The 17357-nt window shown below is 55.0% G+C and overlaps 1 protein-coding gene across 1 annotated transcript in view; it reads left to right on the plus strand.

Moving 5' to 3' along the window:
- The window catches only part of SHC3 (SHC adaptor protein 3), a 97910-nt gene that overhangs the window by 66826 nt on the left and 13727 nt on the right, over positions 1 to 17357 (plus strand). The window contains exons 7-11 of the mRNA XM_047830737.1: positions 4342 to 4468; positions 7084 to 7234; positions 8193 to 8280; positions 11076 to 11231; positions 15306 to 15601. Of these exons, the coding sequence (XP_047686693.1) occupies positions 4342 to 4468; positions 7084 to 7234; positions 8193 to 8280; positions 11076 to 11231; positions 15306 to 15601 (818 nt within the window). The remainder of the gene's footprint in view (positions 1 to 4341; positions 4469 to 7083; positions 7235 to 8192; positions 8281 to 11075; positions 11232 to 15305; positions 15602 to 17357) is intronic.

The raw sequence follows: 17357 nt of genomic DNA on the forward strand, positions 1-17357 counted from the left end.
CCCCGCCCCCGCCCGGCCCCAGCCCCACCGCCAACCACATCACCCCGAGAAGCCTGCGCTGCCCTGAGCAGTCCACGCTCACGTGCCGTCCACTCGCACCCCACAAAGCTGCCAGGGCCTCAGACGCAGGCTGGAAATGGGGGATGTGGGGCATTCACGAGCTTTCCATCCTCATGGGCCCTTTATTCCTAGACCTCCACACTCACCACCCTGTTCCTTTTATCATGTACAAAACCGAAGCCCCACCATGGGCGCCGACAGCCCGGGCGGGTGGGCTGACCACAGGTGCGCGTTACCCTTGGATACTGACGCACCCCGTGACCCCAGCTTAGAACTCGCTGACGAAGATCGCCAGGGGGTGTCGACAGCAGTACAAAGCACTGGCTCCCCTCTCCTCCCACCCTCCACCCCAGGTACCGACTGTTAAGATTTTCTAGTTTGCTTTACGGGACTTTTTATCCACATACGTACACGTGTATTCTTTTCTTTTAAAATGTCAGTGCACGTGAGATCTTAGCATGCTGTCGTGCCCTCCCCCCGGCACTGTATCTTGGACACAGAGAATGGGTTGACTGTCCTCGAGGTGGCACCATGTGGTGAGACTTGTCCCCCAGGTGCACCGCCCCCCCCCCCCGGGGTCCGCGTACAGACGCTTTCACTGTTGTGCGGCCCGACCTGGAGGCGTTTGCAGAGAGGTTAGATGGTTGATAGGTCAGTGAACCTTGCAAATCAGAAACCAGTCTGGCTGTAAAGATTTGGTCCTCCCCACGGCCGCCTCCTGCCCCATGCTGGTACTCGGTGGCGTGGCGGGACCGCTTTCCTTCCTCAGAGTCACAGACGATGACATCATACGGTGTTAGCACTTATTCTCCCCCAGATGCGTGGGTGTCTGGGGGGCGAGGGGGACCCCGCAAATGAAGTGCCATGTCCTGGATTATGACTGCCACGTTGTCACTCCTGAATCAGAGTGGGGGTGTTCACAGAGTTCTGAGGGTAGACGGGAAGGGGGCATGGGTGGTCTTGAGCCAAGGACTGTCCCCAAAACCCCTGGCTAACACGTGGAGCCCACCCCGTCTTGACCTTGCAGCGACTTTCATGTGAGGACTGTGGATAACCAGTGCTCGGCTGGGTGAGGGCGGCAGGCTGGCAGTTCCACGCAAGCCCGTCCTTCCAGCGGGAGGCAGCTTGATCGGTCCACGAGGGCTCCCCTACAGAACTCTGCACGGCGGGGGCTGGAAACGACAAGAGCTGTTGTCTCACGGTTCTGGAGGCTGGAGACCTGAGAGCAAGGCACTGCCAGGGCCGGGCTCCATCTGAAGCCTGGAGCAGGGACCCCGCCTGCCTCTCCCAGCTCCTGGAGGTGCTCTGGCCGTCTGGGCGTCCTGGCTTGTGGCCACGTGGCTCCAGTGGCCCACCTTCATGCCGCCTTCTGCTCTGAGCATGGCTGTGTCTTCACGAGGGCACCTTCTTACAAGGTGTGCGGTTATCCGGGGTCAGGGCCTGCCGTCCGCCAGCCCGCCCTCACGTCAACCGTGGTTAAGTTCCTGCCACTCCGATGGATTCCCCAGATGACAGACCAGCGTTGGCTGGAAACCATGCTTGAGTTCAGGGGGTCTGTGCCTCCCTCCTAGGAGGCCATTGCTGTTCAGCCTTCCTCCCGAGGGGTGAGGATTGTCGGTTTGCCGTGAAGAAGGGACCGTGGTCGCTGTTCCTGGGGCATTTTCCAGTTGGGTAAGACCCCAGATGTCCAAGGGGCCCCTACCAGTCCCCGGTCGGCGGAGATGGCGGCCACGTGCCGTGGGGGCATCGCTCGCCTGTGCTGGCGGAGCGGGTGTCCCGCAGACGCCGTGGGGACAGCATCAGGTGGACGGAGACCCCAGCCCGCAGCCCGCAGCTGTCAGAGGGCTGGGCTGTGGTGCGGGCTCCGGACGTGTTTGGAGCCAATGGGGAAACCGCGAGCTGGTGTCCCGATGGTGACCTCTGACCAGCGGCGTTTGCTGTGTGTGGAAGACACGTGGGGCTGGCCCATCTGAGGGAACATGCCGTCCCCCCACCCCCCCCCTGCCTGTATGATTACGGGGGCCATAGTGCGTGTTGCTCCCGAGTGCCCTCCGTGACGTGGCCCGAGGACGTCTCCTCCCTCGTGTGAGGCCAGCAGCTCAGAGGCGTGAGCAGTTCTCCCTAGAGCGACCTTGTTTATTGGTCTGAGGGGCGGGGGAGACGACGTGGGCACACGAGCCCCACCCCGAGACCGCCCGCCCTGTGACAGGAGGGCCAGTTTCCCCCAGAAGGGACGGAACGAGGAACGGCCCCGTTTTGTGGCCCTCACGTCCGTTTTGGGCCACATTTTAGGTTTTACGACGTATTTGAGTCTTCACGGCACCACAGCTCTGTACGTGCCTCTCAGCGGTCTGCTCCTTCGTGGCCCCTGAGTGACGCCCCCAGCTCTGCCCCCTCCTCAGCGGCGGTCACCGATGGCGAGGGCCTCACCGTTCCTGTGTGTGCCCAGTCATGCCGGTGAGGGGGTGAGGGGAAAAGACTGTTGCGATGCTCTCAGAGAAAACAGCAGCCCCGGAGACCCTCACCCCGGGGTTCGTTTTGGATTTCGAGTGCAGTTTGGAACAGAGAGGCCCCAGGACCAGAGCCGGGAGGGAGACGTGATTTAATTCTGCGGCTACAGCCTCTGCCGCCCCCGGTTTCTGACCGCCAGGACTCGACCCTCGGCGGGACAGGGTGCCTGCTTCTGCCGCGGCCCTGCGTCTTCCAGTTCTCAGGAAGCAGGCTTCCAGCTCCCTGCTGTGTAGACGGGAGCGATCGATCGGGCAGCCCCCTGCCGAAACCCGTTCTTCCTTCACTGCGGCTGCTGTATCTCTTTTCAGAAGGACAGTGAGCTGCACACTGTTGGCCCTTCCCGTCTCTACTCTTCCCCGAAGCACCGACCAGGCAGCCCTCGGCTGGTCCCCCTCGGGGGTGGGCGTGTGTGGCTGCAAACAGGCGGGGGGGGGGGGGGTTCTTCCCCTCCCTCCTGCCTAGACTCCGGCCTCCTTACTAGCTGGAGGGACACTGCCACCCGTGCTGCTTAATGCACGACCCTGCAGCTCTAACAGCTGTGTCATGTGGGCTCGCCCTGTGCCTCCCGGGCTGGTGTTTAATAAACTAAAATAATATCGATAATCAGTAATAAAAGCACAGCCGGGCATCTGTCTCCTTGGGACCAACCTCTTGGCCATCCCCAGTGCTCCCAAGGGCTCGCGCTGCGATCCAGAGCCTCAGGATGTGCTTTTCCCTGGGTCCCCAGGGTGCTCCCCTGCAGCCCGGGGGACAGGAAGCCTGCGGACCCCGGGGCTGGTGGCCGCCGTCGGCGTGGGCTCCACGGTGCCCTGCTGGCTTCGTGCGGCAGGAGGGCGGTTTGGTGTGCCTCCCCCGAGAGTTTCTTTCCCCGTCGTTAGTAACAGGATGGGGCAGCGCGGGTCACACAGGGAGGCCTGGGGTTCCCGGGGGCACGCAGACGTGGATCTGGGAGGAGACCTCGTATTTCTCGGGGAGCAGAGCGGGCCCTCTGCCCCTGCAGCCTCTTCTCTGGCGGCTCCACACGGATTGTGCCGCAGCTTGGCCTCCGGGACGGCGTGCCCTCGTGGGACAGTTGAGTGCCTGTCGCAAAGCCGCTGGGAGCTGCTCCAGGCTCCCCGAGGCCTGCCCTCCCCCCCACGTCGGGCCACAGGAGCTCAGCTTTGATCTGCTCTTTAGCACAAGCTGCTTGTCTGAGAACCTGTGTGAACAGCCAGCCCCACACTCGAGAGGCGCCCTGGCATGTGGTGGGGAGTCCCCGTGAATTAACATCCCCTGAAGCTCCTCTTTTGAGGGGTTCTTACTGTCCCGAGTTGCTGCATTCGGTGAGGCCGCTTGACTCCCACGAGGAAGTGAGCGGACAGCCACGGAGTGGCTCAGGCGTCCCTCAGCAGGAGCCGGGTTGGGACCGTTGTCCAGGCTCGGGGGGCCGGAGGGGGGCCCGTTCCTTCTTACCGCCCCCTTCTTTGTCACGACGTTTCCTTCCAAACCCTGTTTCTCTGTTGAGCTCTGAGTTGGTATTTCGTAGACGGTTAAGAAATTGTTAACCATTTTGAAATTTAAAAATTTTAAATGTACTTGCAAAGAGGACCTTTGGTGTTAGAGAGCAGAGCCCTTAAGAAATGCATCCCCGCGGTGACGCTTCGTGGCCGTGGCCCAGGGATCGGGCTGTGGGTGGAGCTGCCGGGACAGCGAGTGGGGGACATGGGCACCTCCCCAGCAGGAGCCTGGCGGCCCAGCGTCTCTAACAGGCCTGCACGCTTGCTCTCCCAGCGTGTCACATTCTGGAGTGCTGCGATGGGCTGGCCCAGGATGTCATCGGCTCCATCGGACAGGCCTTTGAGCTCCGGTTTAAGCAGTATTTGCAGTGTCCTTCCAAGGTCCCCGCTTTCCATGACCGGTGAGTAGCGCTGTGACCCCCTGTGCGCGGGCCTTCCCGCGTTCTATGGGCTTTCGTCTGAGAATGTCTCAAAGGAGAAACCACGAGACGGCCTCCGTGAAATGTGGTCTGGACAGACGTGGTCGGTCACGGGGCTCCTGGCTTGGATGCACCTGATGGGTCTGGGCCGGGGCTTGGGAGACCCACCGTCGGAAGGAAGCCCACGGATGGCTGAGGCCCCGAACGTTGGGGAAAACATTTTCTAGAAACTGTAGAGACGGTAGCCAAGGTCACGAAAACGCACTGTAATACCTTCCTGCCGTGTCCTCTGCAACCAGGTGAGATTTCCACGCGTCCCCTCCGTGAGTCCTCTTCTCACAGGTGGGATATGTCCCCCGTCCGTGCCACCATGGTCAGCGCGGTCCTAACTCTGGGCCCTTCCGTGAAGCCCTGAGCTGGGTAGCCTGAGGACCCAAAGCCTCCTGTGGCCCTGGGCACGCCCGCCCCTTGGCCAGGATGAGTCAGCAGCATTCTCTATAAAAAGGGAACAGCATTCTCGCTTTTTTAAAAAAAAATTTTTTAAATTTTTATTTACTTATTTTGACAGAGAGAAAGAAGAGGGAGGGGCAGAGAGAGAGAGAGAGACACAGAATCCCAAGCAGCCACTGCACTGTCAGTGCAGAGCTCAACACAGGGCTCGAACTCACAAACCGTGAGATCATGACCTAAGCTGAAGTTGGACGCTTAACCGACTGAGCACCCCAGACGCCCCAGGGAGATTGCTTTAAAGGCGATTCATTTGGGAGGTGCCTCTGAGGACCCCACTTTTCCCCGTTGTCAAGCTTCCCTGCGCTCAGACGGGCCTGTGTGTGGGAGGAGCAGTTAGAAAGTGTCAGTTCCTACCCCATATACACACCCACTATCCATAAACTGTGTATACTGTGTATAAAATTTTGAAGTTCACTCGTTCTCCGCTACTTGTCCATTTCGTGTATAACGGCACCTACTTTACAAAAAGTAGACCGGTACATCTGTGCTCCCGGAATAAACCTCAAAAATCTGAAGTGCAGTGAAAAAGGATATGAAACACGGAAACTTTGAAACCAAACAAACAACATTGGCGTAGTTTACAGGTACACGCACGTGTACGACGCGTGTATAACACGTCAGGATATCCCACACCAACTCTGGACTCTCCGGGCACCAGGCGGCGGAGGGTGGGATTTAACTGTATTGGTGGGTGAGTCTGCTCCCTGACATTTCATAATGAAAGCGTTCCAACAGACGGTGAGCCCCTGCACACACACCTACGTGCCACCGCTCACATTTTACTGCTAATGTGATGAATCTGTACACCCGTGATGAGTTTTATTTCTTTAAAAAAAAAAGTGGGGCTCCTGGGTGGCTCAGTCAGTTGAGCGTCCGACTTTGGCTCGGGTCATGACCTCGTAGTTCAGGGGTTCGAGCACTGTGTCGGGCTCTGTGCTGACAGCTCAGAGCCTGGAGCCTGTTTCAGATTCTGTGCCTCCTGCTCTCTCTGCCCCTCCCCCACTCTTGCTCTGTCTCTCTCTCTCCCAAAAAATAAATGAACTTAAAAAAAATTTTTTTTAAGTAGGGGCGCCCGGGTGGCTCGGTCAATTAAGCGTCCGACTTCGGCTCAGGTCATGATCTCACAGCTCGTCAGTTTGAGCCCGCATCAGGCTCTGTGCTGACACCTCAGAGCCTGGAGCCTGCTTCTGATTCTGTGTCTCCCTCTCTCTCTGCTCCTCCCCTGCTCACACGCTGTCTCTCTCTCAAAAATAAGTAAAGATTAAAAAAAAATTATAAAAAAAAATTTTTTTTAAGTAGAAAAAGCCATAGAGCAAAATGTTCACACTTACTGTCCATGGTGGATGCGTATCTTTTATGCTAATTATTATGCTTTTCTGTACTTCTGAAATTTACATAAAAGCCAGATAAATCTATAAAAATTATATGCACAAATATGGGTGGGGGAGCTCACTGAGTTGCCGTGCTCCTCTGAGAATACACTTAAGGTCAGAATTTTCTGTGTAGTTTTTTATATGATCAAGTTTGCCAAAGTTTTGGGGAAAGAAAATGAAGCAGGCAGGATCTTATCTGTTGAGAAGAACTTCAGCTCCAAATGCAGGTATGGACATGAAATTTCTTTAAAAAATATTTTTTTAACGTGTATTTATTATTGAGAGAGAGAGACAGAGCATGAGCATGGGAGGGGCAGAGAGAGGGGGAGACACAGAATCTGAAGCAGGCTCCAGGCTCTGAGCTGTCAGCACAGAGCCCGAGGCGGGGCTCGAACCCACGGACCGCGAGATCATGACCTGAGCCGAAGTCGGACGCTCAACCGACTGAGCCACCCAGGCACCTCCAGTTATTAACATTTTAAACTTCTTCCCTGTTTCAAAGATGAGTGGAATTTTCCAGAAGGTGGGACAGCGATGAAGGCAGAAGCATCTGGCCAGCCCATTCATCTGCTTTTCATAGCTGAGATCTAGATAGTGAGGAGGCAGTGACTGAACTCTCTTTTCTGGGGTAGCAGGTCCTAACATTAGATATGTTGGTTTTGACAAAAAAACTCCACTTTCGGCTAATGCCCTGGAAAACCCCTCTTCTAACAGAATGCAGAGTCTGGACGAGCCTTGGACTGAAGAGGAGGGGGATGGCTCAGAGCACCCGTATTACAACAGCATCCCAAGCAAGGCGCCCCCTCCGGGGGGCTTTGTGGACGTGCGGCTGCAAGCCAGACCCCACGCCCCTGACACGGCCCAGGTAAGTCCCACACCCCTGCCTGGGTCTGGCCCCTCGAGCACTTCCTTCCATTTTCTTCCACTGTGCTCGCAGGCTGGCATTCTGTCCGGTCTCTGGCGCAGTAACTCACCTGCTCTCTCCCCTTGGATTACACACGCAGACACACAGGGGAGGCTTTTGCTTTAACGTCCTAAGGCCTTAATCGCGTGTCTGGGAACTAGGTTGTGATTCCGGAGGTGCAAGTCTGGGGGTCTCCTCTCCACCCCGGGGCGAATGCCATTACACTGGGAGCTTCGTGAGGAGACGAAAGAGTTCAGGACTTTTCAAAGGCTCAGGGTGCTTTCTTTCCCCGAGAAGACAGTGGGTGCGGGCCCTTAAAATGATGAGCGTTTTATGAGCCTTCCCTTTTCATTTCCCTGAGTTTTCCTCCAAATCAACACCGTTCCAGTAAGGCGATTGCTTTTTAGAGTTACCGCGTCTCTATTTCGTGACAGAGAATTTTGTGAGGTCACCCACCTTATGCAAATAATAATGACACTGACGAAAGTGGCAAAACAACACGGAAATCAAGCGTCCGCAGCTCTGACGCGGAGAGGACGGGGCGGACTTGCCCGGGTGTGAATGGCTGAGGGAGGTGCGTTCTGACGTACCTGAGCTTTACCCGAGGGCGCGTCCGGTGACGTGGCCGCGAGTATGGAGGAGAGCCCCATTTTCGGTCACACTTAGGGAGGGCTGGTGGCGTGAAATGAAGACAAGGAGGGGCGCGTGTGGTTTTGATGAGACGCAGCCTCTTCCCCCACACCCGTGCAAACGCGTTTCCCGAACCCTAATGCCAACCGCGAGGCAGGAAGGAAAAGGTGGGTGTGATTGGGGATGTGGCAGACCCGCCGTTGGGGTCCCTTCTACTGGGCTGTGGCTTTGGGGGATGGAGAAAGGGGGAGAGGCAGTTTTTCCTCTGGGCATTTACACACGTCTGTAGTTCGCAGGCAAAGAGCAGACGTACTACCAGGGGAGACACCTGGGAGAGCCGTTCGGCGAAGACTGGAAGCAAGCACCTGTCCGGCAAGGTGAGGGGCACGGCCAGGGGGGAGGGAAGAAGACACGGGAGCACGCGCTCCCGGCGGGGACTTCGTCCGGGGGCTGGCGGCGCACGTGTGTGTCCTGGCGAGACTGAGGCCCCCCCCACCGTCGCGGACACAGGGAGGAGGGCTGTGGGGGCGCCGCTCGCTCGTCCTCTGGTGCCTCCCCTTTGTCCCGGCGCTTCCCGTTCGCGTGCACCCTGGACGCGTCCTTGTCCTTCCGGCGGGACGGCCTGCCTACCAGGGGGCTGAGGCGCGGGCCTCCCGACGAGCCCGCACCCGTCCGGGTGGCTGGTGGCTGGGGCTCTCTGACGTGTGTTTTGCGCTGTCCCTCAGCGCTCCAGCGGGGCTGTGCCCACGACTCCTCACAGGAGCTGGTAGCTTTCCCTTCCTTGCCCGGCCCCCGCCCGCCCCGTCCAGGGTCAGCTTCGGGAGGGACGGAGCCCGCACGCACTAGAGGTGGCGTGGAGAAGCAAGTCCCGCGCGGGCCCTGGGCGCTTTCAGGGGCGCTTCCCCATCGTGTCACGTCGACTGACGTGTCCCCACTTGCCACAGTTCGGCCGTGACCAGGAGCTATCAGTAGGCTCCGTACACCCGAGTGTGTCCGTGTGTGTGTTCTACAGGGTTCTTTCAACGTTCAGCTTCTTCCTGAACTCCCTCAGTAGCTCGGGGGTCCTGACCCCTGGCTGCTGACCCCTCAGGGTCTGAAGGAGAAGCAGCAACGGGGAATTAAGCTCTGATTTCTGATTAACGCGTCCACGTACGTATGTGTGACCGTATTTTGGCTTCATGTCAAGGCCATCCCCGCCGGGGAATAGACGACAATACATTTCTGGAACTGCCCCCTCGTGAGGCCGTTTCCGGCCTCACCTGCCCGAGCTAAGGGAGGATCCGTGTGTGGGGCCCTCAGTACAGCGTAAGGCCTGGTGGAGGCGGCCACGCAGCTCCAGCTCCCAGTAGGACACACGTAGCAAACCAGAGTCCGAGCTGTGCCAGGAGCACCTTTTTTCTATGTTCTTACCTCTGTTCCACAGACATTTAAAAAGTATTTCTAGGGGCGTCCGGGGGGCTCAGTCGGTGGAGCGTCCAACTTCGGCTCAGGTCATGATCTCGCGGCTCGTGGGTTGGAGCCCCGTGTCGGGCTCTGTGCTGACAGCTCGGAGCCTGGAGCCCGCTTTGGATTCTGTGGCTCCCTGTCTCTCTGACCCTAACCCACTTGCATTCTGTCTCTGTCTCTCTCAGAAATAAATAAGCTTTAAAAGAAAATTTAAAAGTATTTCTATAACACGTGTGTGCTTAACCACATTAACAACTGCTAAAGACCAACGGAGACACATTGTTTACAGCAGATGCTGGCTGTTATTGAAAAGTATGTCAGGTTCACTTGAAAATGAGTCTCTCCTTGTGTGTTCCCATTCCACCCCCTCCCCCACCCCCCCCCCCCCGGCCAGATCAGGATCAGACAACGTAAGAGACTCCAAGGTAGAAATGCACCTGAGGGTCATATGTCTCAATGAATTTCAAGTTCTTAGTTGAAAGCAATAAATATCTTTTTTCCATTGGATAAGAATATCCTCTGTTAATTTGCTGGCAGCCGTTGTCCCTTACCAAAAATTAACAGTCGGTGACCCCATCGTGGTGTGAATGCCCCCCTGTCCCCAGCTCTGCACCTGCCATGGTCTCAGTGGCAAAGGGCCATCGTCAGGAAAGTTACTTGTTGGGCTTTTGATCTTCTCCTTTTAAAACTTAGTTTGTAAAATCCTTCGTACAGACTGATTTGCTCGCCACGCACATGTGCACACACACACACACACACACACACACACACGTGAGCGGCAAGAAGCCGCTGTGGAACCAGGACACATAACACGGGAGCGGCCCGTGAAACATGAAGTCATGCTCAGGAACAGGTGTAGACACACGAAAGACTTTTAACAGGACACCTGCGTCCTCTCGCAGTACTGTGCTGCCCAAGCCCAACAACAGGCTCTGGGGAAAGCTTAAGAAGCCCTCTTGCCAACTGGATTGAGCCGCCCATGGGGTGTGAAAGGTGACTTCTCTCCAGAGACAGCGCTGCCAGAGGGCGGTGCTCCTGAGAGTCTGTGTAAGTGCGTCAGAGACGGGGCTCCCACGGCGACCCGAGCAAGTGGGATCGGGCACCACCGTCACCCCTCGGGCCCCAGACCAGCCTTGGCACTCTCGTGGCACAGCTGAGAAGTCCCGTGGGGGCGCTGCCCCCGGGGGGGGTCCTCCATCACACACCCACCCTGGGCCTCCTGCGTGGAGCCTGGGGCATGACGGGATGCTTCGTTTTATAAGGAAGGGGCCGGGCATCGCGTGGCTAGAACGGAGTTGACTTACGAGGCGTCCGCTTACACCGAAAGGGAGAACAAGGCGATTTAATGAGGCTCATGGTTCTGCTGCTGCTACTTGCTCAGGGGGCTTTGTAAAGGGGACGAGGGACCCAGGCAGCTTCCGCCGTGGTGCATCTGCTCCACTCACCGACCCCGGTCGGGGCCGGAGTCTCGGGCAAGCCTGTGCCGTCAGGGTGTCCGTCCTCGGGGGCTGGCATCTTGACATGGAGGCGGGGAAATCGTCCCGGCCAAACACAACAGTGGTGACAGGGTCAGAAGAGGGGGATTTAGCCAGTGGGGACCCACAAGAAGAATTAGCCAGCAGATAGCCCGTAGGAACGCCTCCGTGAAGTGTTGGGTGGCTTACGGATAGATGCGCAAATGGCCTTCCCCTCGTAAGGGAAAAGAGCGCTGGTTTTCTCATTGCAGGGTCCTCGGACACCTACAGCCTGCCGGAAGGGAGAGCTCACGCGGGCCCTGGAGAAGCCCCCACCTACGTGAACGCCCAGCACATCCCGCCGCAGGCCACACCGGCCTCCGGCAGCAGCGCGGAGAGCAGCCCGCGGAAAGACCTCTTCGACATGAGTGGGTTTCTTTTCGTGTGTGGTTTTCTTGTCTTCCGGGGTTGCTTTCCGCTGTCTGAAATCTTTGCCGCGACCGTACTTTCTGCTGGCAGGGTTTTGATTAACAGTGATGTGAATTACCGCCCCAGCTGAAAGAGGACCACCAGCGTGTGGTGGCCGGTCAGCACCGCGTAAGGCCCGCAGAAGCCACCGCATGGCCATGGCTCCACCTCACTTTGCTGGGTTATGCTTGGGCTTTTCAAGGCTTTGCACTTGGCCGACCTCTGCTTTGGGATGACAGCTCTCTCTGAAGTCCAGAGACAAAGCAGTTTCCCCCTCTGTGTGGAACTGACTTTCCTCTTGAAGATCTGTCTGCACATATCTCGAGATAAATGATACACACAAAAACGTCCTCATTCGTTTATTTACTTAAATGTCAATCGGCCGTTACGTGCCAAATACTGGATCAGTTGCTATGGATGCCAGTGTGAAATGGCTTATCACAGGGCCTGTGGTCTGTTGAAAATGACCAACATAGAAGCAAGAAATGGCGAGACGCCCTCTCGCGTGCACGCACGCATGCACACACGCTCTCCTGTATTCTTGTCCAGTGAGCACCTAGTGTGTGTCTATCCTCATCTACTTACTGGGGGCTACAGGAAGACAAAACAGAATCCCTACTCTCCTGGAGCTTGAATAACCCTTGTGCTGTAACCGGTAGCAGTAAGTGCCCTGAAGAAAAACAAACCAGGATGAGGAGTGTGATAGGGAGCTACTTAGCAGCGTAGTAACGTGCGCCCTGGACCTTCTGTTTGTCATGTAGACTGGGACAGCTAAATCATCCGTGAACTGAGTAACGAGAGTGGAAGTCGTTGCTAAGGCATTTTGAGAGAGGCTTCCGAGTTCACAGAGAGCTTTACATCCCAATGTGGCTTTGGCGGTTCCCTGAGAACTTCACAGGGGAGGAAATGCCTTGATAATTTAACAAGTGCTGGGCATTCGTTGTTCTGTTTAATTTTCGCAACAGTCCTGCAGGTCCCTGCCATTATTATTTTTACCATTCCGTTATTATCACAATTTTACAGAGGAGAAAATGGAGAATCCTAGAGGTTCAGTAACTTTACCACTTGGTCAGGGCAGCCTTACTGGTTTGACGTGTGCTGTTTGTAGTGTTGCATGTGAATGAGGACATGGCGGAGTGCTCCCACGATCAGGTGGCGTCCTGACGACCAGAGTCTGTTTCTCCTCAGCCGCTTTGGTTTCCCAGACAGTGGGTTCCCGTTCTGACCCCATTCTGTGTACAGAAGTCACCACACACAGAACTGTGGAATCTCAGGGCTTAGAGGCACCTTCACCACCATCTAACCAAATCCCATCTCTTTAAAAATGTGGCAATAGCCTCAGAGGTACGAAGCGACTTTCCCAAGATGCAGACCAAAGTGGCGGTTTTGTGAGCCTCTGCTTGCGCTGTAATGGTGTCTCCCAGCTGCATTTGGTACTTGTATTTATGGTCAGACAGTTTTCACTGTTTAATCTAGTCAATTTACCAGTGGCTCCTGGCCCCAGAGCCCAAGGGGAGTTAGATAAGGTGTGGGTTTGAGATGGGAAAAATGAGAACCAGAGCCTCCCTTTGGTCATCCATCATTTTCTACACCTGCTTCCAAAACTAGAAAAGGGCATAATAGAAGAAGAAAGGGCCCCGGAGAGGCTAGTTTCTATTGAAAGGTATGGAAAAAAATGAAGCCAGCAGTCTGTGTTATCTTAAACCACTAGTGTGAAATAATGATGGTGCCATTGGTAAAGATGGTGATAGTTAATGGTGCTCATCGTGATGCTGATGCTGATGGTAGTGGTGATGGTGATGATGGTTGCTGACGTGATGATGATTTTGATGGTGATGATGGTGATGGTGCCTCTCCTGGTGCCTTTGGCAGTGGTGGCAATCGTGATGGTCATGATGGTGATGGTGGTGATGATGGTAATGATGATGATGGTGATGTTGATGGTCACGATGGTGGTGGTGATGGTGATGATGGTGGTGGTGATGGTGATGGTAGTGGTGGTGGTGATGATGGTGCTGGTGATGATGTTGGTGATGGTGATGATGGTGGTGGTGATGATGGTGGTGATGGTGATTATGGCGGTGGTGATAGTGGTGGTGATGATAATGGTGGTGGTGGTCATGATGGTAAGGATGATGATGGTGATGTTGATGGTCATGATGGTGGTGGTGATGGTAATGGTGGTGGTGATAGTGATGATGGTGATGGTGATGTTGATGGTGGTGATGGTGATGATTGGTGATGGTGGTGATGGTGGTGATGATGGTGATGATGGTGATGGTGATGATGGTGGTGGTGATGATAATGGTGGTGGTGGTTATGGTAATGATGATGGTGATGTTGATGGTCATGATGGTGGTGGTGATGGTGATGGTGGTGGTGATAGTGATGATGGTGATGGTGATGTTGATGGTGGTGATGGTGATGATTGGTGATGGTGGTGATGATAGTGATGATGGATGGTGGTGGCGATGATGGTGGTGGTGGTGATGATGATGGTGATGGTGATGGTGATGGTCATGTGGTGGTGGTGATGGTGATGATGGTGGTGATGTTGATGGTGGTGGTGGTGATGATGGTGGTGGTGGTGATGATGATGGTGATGGTGATGGTCATGTGGTGGTGGTGATGGTGATGATGGTTATGGTGATGGTGGTGATGGTGGTGATTATGGTGATGATGGTGATGGTGATGGTGGTAGTGGTGGTGATGATGGTGATGGTGGTGATGTTGATGGTGGTGATGATGGTTATAGTGCTGATGTGGCAATGGTGATAATGGTGGTGATGATGGTGATGATGAGGTTAATGATGGTGGTGACAATAGTGATGGTCTTGATAGTGATAATGGTGGTGGTGATGGTGCAGAAATGGTATAATACAACTTTCAACTACTCCAGGTAATCAGGAAGAAAAAGGATAAAAACAGAAAATCTAATTTTGGGCAATAGTTTTAACCTGTTTTTATTCTCAGGTCTGTAAATGATTTAACAAGTGTTAAAACACCCCAACTTGGGTTTCATTTATTCACCTCGCTTTTGCCCACCCTCTACTCATAATTGGTCTTATTCTGCAGCATTTGTTGAATATGTGTAGGGCACGAACTATGTCCCAGGGACGATGTTGGAGTGTGGGGAGGTCGTTGTGCCCAGGAGAGAACTGTTCCTGTTCTTGTGGCGCTTGCACTGTGCTGCTTTGGCCACGTGGTCCCATGTGCTCATCCTCACACCTGACACTTGTGTGGTGCCGTGGGCGTCTTCGGCACTTTCGTACACATTGCCTCATTTTGAGGTTTAATTAGATGTTCCTGGCGACTTCTTGTGCTGCTGTGTCTGTTCCTGTTAGAGCAGCGGACCTACCGTTCACTGACCCCGGGGTGGGAAGTGTGTCCTTGGGGGGCTTGTGGTCATGCCGGGTCTCAGATGCCCACACAGGAGCTTTTTTCCACAGAGAAACAAGTGAAGGCCAAGGAGAGGTGGGGCTCCTAACCCGGGCCGCGTCACACAAAAGGCACCCAATAAATGTCACTTTTCTTCTCTTTGAAAAATTTACCTTGATGCCAAGGTTTTGAAGCAAACGTGTGATGGGCTGGGTATAGGTTTTGCAGTAACTCTAACTTTGCAGATTATCCTTTTCTGTGCGTATTTCCAGGAGCAATGGCGGGTTTTCATTCAGAAGAAAACAGGTTTCTTAAGAGGCTAGCCGATGTCCCAGAAAAGGTAGATGGAGGGCGATATGCATGGCCTCTCGCAGCATGCAAAAGTGAAGTCATTCTGACCGGCTAGACAGAGGGTGTGCTTGAGTCCTTGGCACGAGGTGCAGCACCCAGATGTCTTGGGAACACAGGCTCGTCAGAAAGAGTCGTGCCGGGGTTCGGCCTGTGCCTCCAAACACGGTCAATAGTACCAGCCAGTCGCCTTTCTGTAGGTTTGTTTCTGGTGGAAGTTGCCTTGGCTTTTCCATCGAGATCACATTGTGCATGTTATCATTTGCTCTTCGTGGGGTTGACTTGTTGCTGGCAATTGCTGTTGACAGAACCCTTTGAAGACGCTCTCAGGAACCAGTCCTCGGGGCCTGTGCTGAGCAAGGCGGCCTCCGTGGAGTGCATCAGCCCTGTCACGCCCAGAGCCCCGGATGCCAAGATGCTGGAGGAGCTGGAAGGGGAGCCTTGGTACCAAGGGGAGATGAGCCGGAAGGAGGCCGAGGGGCTGCTGAAGAACGATGGGGACTTCCTGGTCAGGAAGAGCGCCACCAACCCGGGCTCCTTCGTCCTCACGGGCATGCACAATGGCCAGGCCAAGCACCTGCTGCTCGTGGACCCGGAGGGCACGGTGAGCACGGGCAGGACATGACCTGCCTCCTTAGAGCAGTTTCCCCTTGTCCTCTGTGCTGGGTGACCACACTTTCCCTCTGCTGCCTGTGCGCACCTGCTGACATCCTGGCGGCCACTTCTCGGGGACCCGGCTGCTCAGGCACACAGGCCTGCGCTTGGCTTGCGCTTGGAAACCTCACGAGGGCCCAAGGCGAAAGCTTTAACTCTGACGTCCTTTACAATAAGTACAAAAACAGGGAAAGTTTTCCTGTCCAATCCATTCATAGTGGATGAGGAAGTGCAGGGTTCCTGGGCTTCTAATATTGATCTCCAGTGTCTCCAAGAGTTCCTAGAGTAGAAGACGTGATGAAGCAGTAAACAGACCCCCTCTTAATTAGCTTCCCGCTTTCCCACTCGGGGACAGTGTGTGTGGCCGTTCTTGGTGGTACAGTCGTGTCTGATGAACCATGTGGGTCTGACTGAATTTCCCGTCTTCCAGTCAGTAAATAGATTGGACTTGATCTTGGCACAGTCTAAGAACTGCTAAGTTTAATAAACATAATTACATTAACTGAACCATTAAATAAGTTCCAAGATTGTTGTGTAAAACCTTTTATCCAGTGAAAACACAGAAGCAGGTAGTTATCCGAACAGTAGATTAGAACATGGCCTGTCCTGATCGATGGGTAGGGACGAAGCCTCCGTCTTTGGTTGGACTTGAACGCAGTTTAACCGTGTTTGGTGGGGGAGGGGAGAGTTGTTACGTCACATGATCTGCTGCTCCAGGGCGTCTCTACCTTGGCTCTCCGGACATCGGCTCCATGCCCCTGTCCCCTCTCCACCTGGGCAACCCCCTCCCTAGGAACGTAATGTGAATCCTTCCGATCCACCTTCTACGGTTGTGTGGTTTTTCCCACGGAGGTACATCAGGGAGAAGATACACTGTGTGTTTGTGCATCTCAGGAAGTTGCTAACATGGTCCTGCCCCTCAGATCCCATGTCAAACTCTGCATGTGTTTTTGACATCTGTCTGTGGTGCTTTCTGTACACGGGATCGTCGCTTGGGTGGGCGGCCCAGCGGCCCCCATCCACGGCCACACGTCACTTGTGGAACATTCTCATGCAGGGCTGAAGGTGCTACGAAGTCTCCGTGCATTTTCCCTGCGCCCACGATGGTCTTTCTGGGGCACATCCCGGGACCGGGGTTTTGGTCACAGGACATGCGCACACTTGGTTTCGCCAGGGCTGTGCATTTGCTTCCAGAACGGCTGGACTACCAGGGGGCACGGCGGCCATGCACCAGGGTTCCCTCAGCCTCCTTGACATCGTCCTCCCTGCGGGGCGAGTCCAAGACTCCGGGGAAGAGCATGTCCCAGTGTCGCCCTACGACCACGTGTCCACAGGTTCTTCCAGTAAATGTTATGCGCCCACCTCCCCCCTGCTTCTCTTCTGATCTTCTCACCCAGCTCACTTCTTGAGTTTCTCAGCCATAGAATTTCCACATGAACCCTCCCATGTTTTCCCCCGAATCTGATCATTTTGTCTGTGATGTTCTTCATCAAATGGAAGTTTCCCTTTTATGGTTTATGGCCTTGAGTTTTGTTTTGTTTTGTTTTGACTTGAGAGAGAGAGAGAGAGAGAGAGAGAGAGAAGGAGAGCAGGGGAGAGGGGCAGAGGGAGAGAGAGAATCCCAAGCAGGTTCCACAATCAGCACAGATCCTGATGCAAGGCTCAAACCCATGAACCATGAAATCATGACCTGAGCCGAAATCAAG

This window comes from Prionailurus viverrinus, chromosome D4 (genome assembly GCF_022837055.1).
Source record: "Prionailurus viverrinus isolate Anna chromosome D4, UM_Priviv_1.0, whole genome shotgun sequence".
Taxonomy (NCBI): Eukaryota; Metazoa; Chordata; class Mammalia; order Carnivora; family Felidae; genus Prionailurus; species Prionailurus viverrinus.